Genomic DNA, 13,025 nt, shown 5'->3' with positions numbered 1-13,025 from the left:
GGATTCAGGCGATCCCTAGATTTTATTCTTGATTGACAAAAGAGAACTGAATCCAGATTCACACAAATATGTTGTTGCAAATGGAATGAGGACACGGAGTGCTTTTCCACCAAGTCTTGGGAACATATCCAGTGCTACACACCAAAACTCCTCCAAAGTCTTGCTTTCAAATTGCATTTCAAGAGCTCATTTGTCCACGAATCAATAAGATCTTCCTTCAGCTCTTCATCATCTGACATTTCCTCCAAATTGTAGGAATATGGATTCATGATCCATTCTTCTAAAATCTTCAGGTCTCCAGTGGCAAAATATCCATCAAACGATTCTGACAGCATTTCCAAATGAGCCACAATTTCTTCACGCACAGTAGGAGTTACGGATCCAGCATCATCAACCATCTCTTCTAGTGAAGGAAAATTTGACAGACTGCCTCTTTCCATCCTTCGATGCCAAAAACGTAACTTTTCTTTGAAGGCATTCAATTTTTCACAAGCCTTCAATATGTTTATCCCTTTTCCTTGAAGAGAAACACTCAGATCATTCATACGAGTGAAAATGTCAGCTAAGTAAGCCAGCATTTGGGCGATTTCCTGTGATTCCATTGCCCCAACCAGATTACATTCACGCTCCTCCAGAAAAACTTTGATTTCTTCCCGCAGTTCAAAGAAGCGGGTTAAAGCTTGTCCTCGTGACAACCAACGGACTTCTGTGTGGAAAAGCAAAACTGTAATTTATTTTTTTTAATGAAGTTCATCATCAAACAAACATTTCCATAAGATGTATTTCAGACATTGTACATATAACATATGTGTCACAAATCTCCACATAGTATTTATCTGCGGTATACATTTATAGAAGAGTGGAAAGAAAAAACAAGCAAAAGGAAAAAAAAACTATCTACAAAGAGGGAGTGATCTTTTTTTTTGCAACAGATTCATTGATTTGTGAGAATAAAATCAGGCCTATGAGGCATTATGTAGATAAGCCAATTTTCCCAGTATGAATCAAATTGTTCCAGCTTATGGTAAACAGATGCTGTTATTTTCTTCATTTTGTAAATGTCCATTGTAATTTCCATCCATGTATTTAAAGTTGGGTTCTCCTGTGATAACCATTTCCTAGTAAGAGACTTTTTACCAGCCACCAACAGTATATTCATTAAATATTTATCTTTTTTCAACCATTCTTGAGGTATATATCCAAAATATATGGTCTTACTCTCTAAGGGTATTTCACATTTAAAGATGTCTTGTAGGGCATTGTGTATCCCCCTCCAATAGTCTTTGATAACAAGGCAGTCCCAAAAAATATGATAATGATTTGCATTTTGATTTCCACAATTTCTCCAGCGAACAGGGAGGTTACCATCATAATGGGATTTCTGAGAGGGTGTAATAAAATATCTTATTGTTTTTCCATCCGAACTCCCTCCATTCCTGTGAACTGGTACACTTCCATTGATATCTCCATATTGTTGTCCATTCTTCCTCAGATATAATTATCCTTCCTTCCTTCTCCCATTTTGTTTTAATGTATGAAGTCGAATGTGTTTTAAGATGTGACAAGCCCTTATACACGCTTGAAATGATTCTACTACCATTACCTGAATTATATGCTTTTCTAAAGAACTCTATCAAGCACGTACTTGCCTTGGTTGCATTTTTAAGTGTCCTATTAACATATTGTCGCATCTGTAAATACCGATAAAAATCTTGTTTTTCTAATAAGTGTTTCTCTTTAAGCATTTCAAAACTGAACAGTGTTCCTTCTTTCATTATGTTGCAAAGATCTGTTATTCCTTTAGCTGTCCAGTCCTTAAATCTAGCATCCAGTTTATTTGGTGTAAAATCTGAGTCATATGCACACCATTTAAGAATTGCAATATCTCCCTCTAGATTATATTCTTTTATAGTAGTTTTCCATATTTTAAGAGTCAATTTCACCCATGGGTTATCAATAGTATTTATGTACCTTTGCAGGTTGTTATCAGCCAAAATTGCTTGTATGGGGATGGGAAGTACCAGCTCCTCAATGTTTTTCCATTGAGCAACATATGATGGGTTGCACCAACATATCACATCTCTCAACTGTGCTGCAAAATAATAATCTCTAAGAGAAGGTAGGCCCCATCCCCCCCCCGGAAAAGCAAAACTGAATGCTCACTTCCCAAATCCTCACAAAATGATTTGAAGATGTGATGGTTCAAAGCACACCCCCGGATCCAGTTGATGATCTTCACCAATTATCAAGGACTTTCTTCAAATTTGGAGGCAATGTTTTTGATGGCAAAGCATGCCGACGAAGAAAACAATGGGTAACTTGCAAGTCTGGAATCTCCTTTTTCATCAAAGCAGAAAAGCCAGATTTATTTCCAAGCATTGCAGGTGCCCCGTCAGTGCACACAGAACCAATGACTTTGATATCTAAATCATGTTTGGCAAAGTCGTCTTTCACCAGCTGCATCAGATCCTTTGCGGTTGTGTTTGTTTTCATATCTTTACAAAAAAGGAAATCTTCCTTCACAGCACCATCATTGACATATCTCACTAATGTGATGAGTTGGTTACAACTGGAGACATCAGTTCACTCATCCAACTGAATAGAGATTTTAAGAGGACTAGCTCTGACATCTGAGATGACTTGATCCAAAATATCTTCACTCAAATCACTGATTCGGTTGTGAATGACATTATTTCAAAGGGGCACCTGTTCAAATTTTTTTCTTGCTTCTTTGCCCAGGATAATTGTTGCCATTTCCAGCGCACATGGCTTGATGAGATCTTCCGCAATTGTACGGGGCTTCTTGGATTTGGCCACTTTTTATGCCACTTGGTATGAAGCAAGAAGTAGCGGTTTTTCAACAGAAATGAAACCTAATTTTGGAAGAGTTCCTTGTGAATCAAAACGAGCTCTTTTGATTTTCAATGACCCAACATCATGTCCTTCAACATCAGCTCCACCATGCTGTTCTTGAAGTGCTCCTGAAGCTTGGATGGCTTCAGATTTGAGTTGGAAAGCACAACGCTACGAAGAATGCACTGGGGTTTTTGCAAGCCATCATTTCCTGTTGTGCAAGTGAAACCAAAGCACACATAGTCATCATTCCAATTCCTTCTTTTTGACATGATGAAGGGTTAATGAAGGGTTGAGGGTAAAGAGAAAAATATGAGCTAATATGAGAAAAACTATCTAAGTCAGGGATGACTGCTTTACTCAACCAGACACGCCTATAGCAAAGTATCACGAGAAATACGCTTTTGAATATTATATTACGATATTATCTGTGGTTATGCCAAGATAAATCATCAGGTGGAAATGCTATGGGGACGCAACTCGACTTATTAGGTTACTCTCTACTGAATTTACACACCTTTTTCCGATGATTACCGGAGTTATGAATTCCCATCACACGATGGGAATTAACCATGGATCTAACCATGCTAACACAATTCAAAATTATCAACAATTCAAGAAAAAAATCTTTTAAGAGAAAAAAAACCTTTGGAATTCAAAAACTTCTTTAATGCATTGAGACAAAATACAAATGAATGACTTCAGCTGCTGATGCACCATCAATAACTCACTCTGAGACGTAAGGCGAGATATCAGCTTTTATTGACTGGAAGAAGGAACAAACAGTGAGTGACCACCATACTACATCCTGGAGACTGAGAGGCCGGGCTCAGGCCTCAATCGCCTTTATACCAGGGTCTCTGGGAAGAGACACAGGAGCAGTCAGCAGGGGGCATGTCCAGACAGGTATATGTAGTTCACCACAGCTGCTTTTTATCAAAATGCTGCTTTTTAAAATTTTATAATTGAATAATTTACCTACTGTCTGCGGGTTTGGTTTTAACACGAAGTCATTACTCGATGGTTGATTCAGGATGTATAAAGATTTTGGCATTATGAGATGATTTTTAACTCTGAGATGTAACCTTCTAGCTAACATTGATGAGACTTCTCAACTCTGAGGTGTAACTCCCAGGTAACACTGATGAGAATCCTCAATGCTAACTCGGGCAGCGGGAGACTGGAGTGAGTTTACGTCTCTCTCGACTCGGGCAGCGGGAGACTGGAGTGTGCTTGGGACAAACGTTACTACCACTTCTCAAGGCACACTGGCAGCTGGCTGAGTGATGACTCGTGACTCGTCACTCAAGGACTCAAGCCACTCTTTGTCGCAACCTCTGAAATTCCATCTTGCACCCCCTGGGGATGTGGGCACCCTAGGTTGGGAACCCCTGACTTAAAAGACTGTCTTCCCAGACACAACCTTCTCCAACTCCTCAAGAACGCCTTCAGCTCTCACTTCTTACACGACCCTGAGACCCGGCTGCCAAGGCCCTAAGTATTACAATTTACTTCTTTCCGACGCACTTTAAAATCAAACTCTTTGATTGAACTTTGGTCAGCTGCTCCAAAGTCCCTTTGCCAAACTTTGTGAAAGAATACTCAGGTGACATTTTTAGTACATTTTAAGACATTAATGATTTCTCAGAACACTGCAGAAAATTGGGTTCCTTTGTAAGCAAACATCTAATTAGAGGGGTAGAGCCAGAGAGGTTTAAGGAATCTTCCTATGAACTAAGATGCATCAAATGCTCTTTTTATTGCTTGTAATAATCTTGTGACAATAGAAACATACAGTGGAACATTCAGAAAGAATTGTGGTGATTAAATTAAGAAAATAAAATATCAATAAGTGGTAGGAGGCCAGATGATCCCCACAAGAAAAAGAAGTAAGAGTGAATGAAAATGTAAACAACCACACACACACACAAAATGCCGGAGGAACACAGTAGGTCAGGCAGGATCCAGGGAGAGAGAAACAAACAGAGAACATTTTGTGCTGAGATCCATCGTCAGGACTGGAAAGGAAGGAGAAGGAGCCGCGGTCAGCATTGGAATAGAAGAACGTCCATTTAGAACAGGGTTGGGGGGAATTTCTTTAGCCAGAGGATGATGAATCTGTGAAGTTCATTGCCACTAATGGCTGTGGAGGCCAAGTCAATGGGTCTATTTAAAGAGGAGGTTGATAGGTTTTTGATTAGTAAAGGCATCAGAACTTACAGGAAAATGGGACTGAGAGGGAAAATAAATCAGCCATGATCAAATGACAGACTGGATGGGCTGAACAGTCTAATTCTGTTTCTATGGCTTATGGTTATATGGAGAAAACATGTCGACAGTAACGGTGTTCAATCAATAAATATTCACAGCACTCAAGTCTAAAGTTCCTTTAAAAAAACTTGTTCACCAGGTTCAGAATGAAAGGGAAGAAATTTGCCACTTTCTGTGGTCATACCTCATCCTCCTCAGGAAACAGTGACGTTAGCAGCCCAATGTAGTCTCGGTCACTGGGTGAGAAGAAGTTAAGTACGTTTTCATTGCACAAAATGGACTCATCAGAGATCAATTTCTGTAACAGAGAATGCACCAGGCATTAATCTAACCAGAAGGATTTAAGATGTGTGGTTCTATAAAACAGCTTCCTAGCCAATGAAAGTGCAGAAGCAGATACAACATTGTAACAGACTCACTTCAACACTGCAATATTCCTGAAATAATCTACAGCCGTCAATCGAAGGTTCTTTTTGGAAGGAGAATGCATGTTCACTTCTAACATTTAAGAAAAACTTGGACAGGTATATGGATGAGAGGGGTTTGGAGGGATATGGCCCAGGTGCAGGTCAGTGGGACTAGGCACAGCCAAGAAGGGCTGAAGGGCCTGTTTCTGTTTCTCCATGGTTTCATGGAGAGAGAAGTCCTGTCACCGGCCGGCCGTAGCACATGATTTCTTATGCAAATAAAGAATTAACACAACACTTCAAACTTTGCAAATGTTCTAATAAAGATTCCAGAATGCCAGTGTTCAATATAAGGTTCCTGGTGTTTAGATTCTCAGCAGCGTTGAAGGATCTTGGGGTCCACGTCCACAGTTCCCTCAAAGTTGCCACACAAGTTGATAGGGGTATTAAGAAGGCATATGGTGTGTTGGCCTTCATTAATCCAGAGACTGAGTTCAAGAAACACGAGGTAATGTTGCAGCTCTATAAAACCCTGGTTAGACCACACATGGGCGAACGTGGTCAATTCTGGTCAACTCATTATAGGAAAGACATAGAAGATTAAGAGAGGGAGCAGAGGAGATTTACCAGGATTAGAGAGCATGTCTTATGTGGATAGGCTGAATGAGCTAAGAGTTTTCTCTTTGGAGTGAAGGAGGATGAGAGATGACTTGATAGAGGTGTACAAGATGAAAAGAGACAGAGAGTGGTGGGTGCATGGAGCACCCTTCCAGGATGGTGATAGAGGCAGATACATTGGAGATATTTCATAAACTCTTAGATGGGCACGCAGATGATAAAAAAAATGGAGGGCTAAGTAGGAGGGGAGGTTTAAGTGCATCTTATGTCACAACATTGTGGGCCAAGGGGCCTGTACTGTGCTGTAGTGTACTATGTTCTAGATTACCGAACGTGATCTCAGTATTTTGTTTATATAAGGTGGATCAAAGGCACCTGGTGTCAGAGTCACTCAGCTTGGAAACAAGCCAAGCCTTTTGGTCCAACAGGCCAGAGAGGCATAGAGCACTACAGTATAGAAACAGGCCTTCCAAACCATCCATGTTGAACTATTATTCTGTTTAGTCCCATCAACGTGTACTTGGACCTTAGCTTTCTGCACCCCCCTCATCCACGTTCTTATCCAAACTTCTCTTAAATGTTGACCTCAAAATCACATCCGCCACCTCTGCAAACAGTTCGCTCCACACTCTCACCACCTTTTGAGTGAAAGTTCCCCCTCATGCTCCCTCAAACATTTCACCCTTAACCCATGACCTCTAGTTCTAGACTTGCCCAACCTCAGCAGAAAAAGCCTGTTTGCATTTATCCAATCTATACCCCTTATAATTTTGTATACCCCTATCAAAACTCCCCTCATTTTCCTATGATAAAGGGAATAAAGTCCTAACCTGTTTAACCCTTCCCTGTAACTTAGGTCCTCAAGTCCCAGCAATAACTTTGCAAATTTTCTGTAGGCTATGCTGCTGGCTGACCAAGATGCCTAGCTAAGCGAGGCCCATTTCTTTACATTTGGTCCATCTCCCTCGACATCTTTCCTATTTCTGTAAGTCTAAATGTCATTTATATGTTGTTAATGTACCTGCGGCACTCACTTCCTCTGACAGTTCATACCATATATGGGCCACCCTCTGGGTGCAAAAGATTCCCCTTGTGTTTCCATTAAATCTGTTGGCATAAACCAATGCTCTCATTCCAGACTTTAAAGTCCTACAAAAAGTTGTCCTTACGGCCCAGTCCGTCCCAGGTAAAGCCCTCCACCATTGAGCACATCTACATGGAATGCCATCGCAGGAAAGTAACATCCATGATTAGAGACTCCCACCACCCAGGTCATGTTCTCTTCTTGCTTCTGCCATCAGGAAGAAAGTACAGGAACCTCAGAACTCACACTACCAGGTACAGGAACCATCAGATTCAACCATCAGGCTCCTGAACCAGAACTAGAACCAGAATCAGGTTTATTATCACCGGCATGTGTCGTGAAATTTGTTATCTTAGCAGCAGCAGTTCAATGTAATACATAATCTGGCAGAGAGAGAGAAAAATGATAAATAAAATAAAACAAAACGTAATAATAATACACAAGTAAATCAGTTGCATATATTGAATAGATTTTTTTAAAACGTGCAGAAACAGAAATACTGTATTTTTAAAAAAAAGTGAGGTAGTGTCCAAAGCTTCAATGTTCATTGAAGCTGTTCCTGAATCGCTGAGTGTGTGCCTTCAGGCTTCTGTATCTCCTACCGGATGGTAACAGTGAGAAAAGGGCATGCCCTGGGTGCTGGAGGTCCTTAATAATGGACGCTGCCTTTCTGAGACACTGCTCCCTAAAGATGTCCTGGGTACTTTTAAAAGCGCAAACATGAGGAAATCTGCAGATACTGGAAATTCAAGCAACACACACAAAATGCTGGTGGAACGCAGCAGGTCAGGCAGCATCTATTGGAAGAAGTACAGTCAACATTTCGAGCCAAACCCTTCGTCAGGACTAAATGAAAGAAGAGATAGTAAGAGATTTGAAAGTGGGAGGGGGAGGGGGAGATCCGAAATGATAGGTAGAAATGAGAAGTGCGTGGTGTGGGAACTAAGAGGATGGTCAAGTTCCCACACTCCGCACTTCTCGTTTCTACCTCCTACCCGAGATCCACAAACCTGCCTGTCCAGGTAGACCCACTGTCTCAGCTTGCTCCTGCCCCATCGAACTCATTTCTGCATACGTTGACACTGTTTTATCCCCCCTTGTTCAATCCCTTCCCACCTATGTTTGTGACACTTCTCATGCTCTGAATTTTTTCAATGATTTTAAGTTCCCTGGCCCCCACGGCCTTATTTTCACCATGGATGTCCAGTCCCTATATACCTCCATTCCCCACCAGGAAGGTCTCAAAGCTCTCCGCTTCTTTTTGGATTCCAGACTGATGCACCATCAATAACTCTCTGAGATGTGAGGTGAGATATAGGCTTTTATTGACTGGAAGAAAGAACAAGCAGCAATTGACCACCATACTACATCCGGAGACTGAGGGCAGGGCTCAGGCCCCAACCGCCTTGATACCGGGGTCTTTGGGAGGAGCAGTCAGCAGGGGGGAGTGTCCAGACAGGTATATGTAGTTCACCACACTGACCTAACCAGTTCCCCTCTACCACCACTCTCCGCCATCTAACGGAATTAGTTCTTACTCTCAATAATTTCTCCTTTGGCTCCTCCCACTCCCTCCAAACCAAGGGTGTAGCCATGGGCACCCGTATGGGTCCCAGTTATGCCTGTCTTTTTGTTGGCTTTGTGGTACAGTCCATGTTCCAAGTCTATACAGGTATCTGTCCCCCTCTTTTCCTTCACTACATCGACGACTGCATTGGCGCTGCCTCCTGTACGCATGCTGAGCTCGTCGACTTCATTAACTTTGCCTCCAACTTTCACCCTGCCCTCAAATTTACCTGGTTCATTTCCAACACTTCCCTCCCCTTTTTTGATCCTTATGACTCTATCTCTGGAGATGGCCTATCTACTGATATCTACTATAAGCCTACAGACTCTCACAGCTACCTGGACTATTCCTCTTCCCACCCTGTCTCTTGCAAAAATGCCATCCCCTTCTCACGATTCCTCCGTCTCCACCGCATCTGCTCTCAGGATGAGGCTTTTCATTCCAGGACGAAGGAGATGTCTTCCTTTTTTAAACAAAGGGGCTTCCCTTCTTCCACCATCAACTCTGCTCTCAAACGCATCTCTCCCCATTTCTCGCACGTCTGCTCTTACGCCATTCTCCTGCCACCCCACTAGGAATAGGGTTCCCCTTGTCCTCACCTACCACCTCACCAGCCTCTGGGTCCAACGTATTATTCTCCGTAACTTCCACTACCTTCAATGGGATCCCACCACTAAGTACCTTTCCCTCCCCCCCTTTCTGCTTTCCGTAGGGATCACTCCCTTCGCAACTCACTTGTCCATTCGTTTCCCCCCCCCCCCCATCCCTTCCCACTGATCTCCCTCCTGGCACTTATACTTGTAAGCGGAACAAGTGCTACACCTGCCCTTACACTTCCTCCCTCACCACCATTCAGGGCCCCAGACAGTCCTTCCAGGTGAGGTGACACTTCACCTGCGAGTCGGCTGGTGTGGTATACTGCGTCCGGTGCTCCCGGTGTGGCCTTTTATATATTGGTGAGACCCAATGCAGACTGAGAGACCATTTCGCTGAACACCTACGCTCGGTCCGCCAGAGAAAGCAGGATCTCCCAGTGGCCACACATTTTAATTCCACGTCCCATTCCCATTCTGATATGTCTATCCATGGCCTCCTCTACTGTCAAGATGAAGCCACACTCAGGTTGGAGGAACAACACCTGATATACCTGCTGGGTAGCCTCCAACCTGATGGCATGAACATTGACTTCTCTAACTTCCGTTAATGCCCCTCCTCACCTTCTTACCCCATCCCTTATTTACACTCACACACACATACTTATTTATGTATTTATTCCCCCCACCCCTTTTTTCCTCTCTCTGTCCCTCTCACAATAACTCCTTGCCTGCTCTCCATCTCCCTCTGGTGCTCCCCTCCCCCTTTCTTTCTCCTGAGGCCTCCCATCCCATCATCCTTTCCCTTCTCCAGCTCTGTATCCCTTTTGTCAATCACCTTTCCAGCTCTTAGCTTCATCCCTCCCCCTCCTGTCTTCTCCTATCATTTCAGATTTCTCCCTCCCCCTCCTACTTTCAAATCTCTTACTATCTCTTCTTTCAGTTAGTCCTGATGGAGGGTCTCGGCCCGAAACATCGACTGTACTTCTCCCTATAGATGCTGCCTGGCCTGTTGCGTTCCACCAGCATTTTGTGCGTGTTTCCTGGGCACTTTGTAGGCTAGTGACCAAGATGGAGCTGATTAGATTTACAACCCTCTGCAGCTTCTTTCGGTGCTGTGCAGTAGTCCCTCTGTACCAGACAGTGATGCAGCCTGTCAGAATGCTCTCCATGGTACAATTATAGAAATTTTTGAGTATATTGTTGACTCTTCAAACTCCTAATAAAATATAGCAGCTGTGTTGCCTTTATAATTACATTGATATGTTGGGACCAGGTTAGATCCTCAGAGATCTTGATACCCAGGAACTTGAAGCTGCTCACTCTCTCCACTTCTGATCCCTCTATGAGGATTGGTATGAGTTCCTTCATCTTACCCTTCCTGAAGTCCACAATCAGCTCTTTCATCTTACTGACGTTGAGTGCCAGGTTGTTACTGCAGCACCACTCCACTAGTTGGCATATCTCACTCCTGTACGCCCCCCTCGTCACCACCTGAGATTCTACCAACAATGGCTGTATCGTCAGCAAATTTACAGATGGTGTTTGAGCTACGCCTAGCCACACAGTCATGTGTATCCAGGGAGTAGAGCAGTGGGCTATGCATACACCCCTGTGGTGTGTCAGTGTTGATCATCAGTGAGGATGTTATGTTATCACCAATCCGCACAGACTGTGGTCTTCCTGTTAGGAAGTCGAGGATCCAATTGCAGAAGGAGGTACAGAGGCCCAGGTTCTGCAACTTCTCGATCAGGATTGTGGGAATGATGGTATTAAATGCTGAGCTATAGTCGATGAAATCATACTGACGTAGGTGTTTGTGTTGTCTAGGGATAGCTTCACTTGACTTCACTTGTTCCATCCTGAACTGTTCCCACAACCTATGGACTCACTTTCAAGGATCTTTATTGCATGTTCTTGATATTTATGGCTTAATTATTAATTGTTATTATTATTTTTTTCTTTCTTTTCGTATTTGCACAGTTTGTTGTCTTCTGCACACTGGTTGTCCACCCTGTTGGTGTGGCCTTTCAATGAACCTACTACGGTTATTGGATCTGCAGTGAGATCCAACGGCCAGGAAGGCGGTACTGCAATGTGAAGAGTGAAGAGCGAAGGGCATGACAAAATGTAAAAGATGTCATGGTCCTCCACTGGAACTGAGGAAGATCCTAGTTTGTGATGCTTGTTCGTACCTCTGGACTTGGACTTCACAAATCAAGAGAGTGGAACGGCCCCAGTGCAACGACTTTTCCACTCTAAAAGCTCTGTGCACAGGTTTCCTGTCATCGTCGGACTTGATGGACAACTACCACCACCACCATTATGGTTTTTGGATTTATTGAGTATGCCCGCAAGAAAATGAATCTCAGGGTTGTATATGGTGACATAAACTGTATGTACTTTGATAATAAATTTACATTCAATATGTGTTTTCTCTATCCACGCCCCCCCCTGATTCTATACGTTTTTCTCTCTCGTTCCAGCCTTTGAAATCCTACAAAGTCATTCCTCTCTCTCTATAACAAAAGCAGCTTTGCATTATTAACTGGAAGCAGGCCCTTTAGCCACTTCCGCTCAGCTGAATCAATCCCACAAGGTTGGATCTGCTGTACTCCATTAAGGGATTATTTCAGTACAGCACCAGCACTAAATTATCTTTTCATGACTGAACTTTTCTGCAGATGGTAGCATTAGGCTTTATTGAAAGCCATCTAAAAAATTAGGTTAATTTAAAAGAAAACCTATTTATGCCACGTGATCAGGAAAATCTGCAGAGGTTTATAAGCTCTGCTAGCCCCATCACGTGCACTTGCCTCCCCACCAGTGAGGACATGTTCAAACGGCAATGTCTCAAGAAGATCAGAGTCATCATTAAGGACCCACATCGCCTAGGTCTTACCCTCCCCTGATTATTACCATCGGGGAGGAGGTAAGGGAGCCTAAAGATTCACACTCAATGTTTTAGAAACAAACTCTTCCCCTCTGCCATCAGATTTATGAACAGTTAATGAATCCATGAACACTACCTCACCACTTTGTTTTCTTTTGGCACTATTTATTTATTTTTATACATTATTTTTCACCTTCATGCCTTGCACTGTACTGCTTCCACAAAGCCATACATTTCATTGCATATGCCAGTCATAATAACCTTGATTCTGAAGTTCGAAGTTCAAAGTAAGTTTACTATCAAAGTACATGTTACCATATGCAACCCTGAGATTCATTGTCTTAAGGGTTTCTGTTATTAAGGACCTCCAGCACCCAGATCATGCCCTTTTCTCATTGTTACCATTAGGTAGGAGGTACAGAAGCCCGAAGGCACACACTCAGCGATTCAGGAACAACTTCTTTCCCTCTGCCATCCGATTCCTAAATGGGCATTGAACCCAGGGACACTAACTCTCTTTTTCAAGTATTTCTGTTTTTATGCACGATTTTTAATCTATTCAATATACATATACTGTATAAAGTATATGTATAAAGTATAAAGTAAGATTTATTATTATTATTTTTTCTTCTGTATTATGTATTGCATTGAACTGCTGCTACAATTTAACAAATTTCATGTCAAAAGCCGGTGATAACAAACCTGATTCTGATTCTCAATAAATCCATTATAGAATATT

The 13,025-nt window shown here is 42.5% G+C and overlaps 1 protein-coding gene across 2 annotated transcripts in view; it reads right to left on the bottom strand.

Annotated features, from left to right (window-relative positions):
• Positions 1-13,025, bottom strand: part of si:rp71-46j2.7 (sorting nexin-25) — a 176,314-nt gene that overhangs the window by 27,996 nt on the left and 135,293 nt on the right. For both annotated transcript variants that reach the window (XM_059976763.1, XM_059976762.1), the window contains exon 11: positions 5,309-5,422. In XM_059976763.1, the coding sequence (XP_059832746.1) occupies positions 5,309-5,422 (114 nt within the window). The remainder of the gene's footprint in view (positions 1-5,308; positions 5,423-13,025) is intronic.

This window comes from Hypanus sabinus, chromosome 8, assembly GCF_030144855.1.
Source record: "Hypanus sabinus isolate sHypSab1 chromosome 8, sHypSab1.hap1, whole genome shotgun sequence".
In the NCBI taxonomy this organism is placed as follows: domain Eukaryota; kingdom Metazoa; phylum Chordata; class Chondrichthyes; order Myliobatiformes; family Dasyatidae; genus Hypanus; species Hypanus sabinus.
This window is presented reverse-complemented; position numbering and strand designations above follow the sequence as displayed.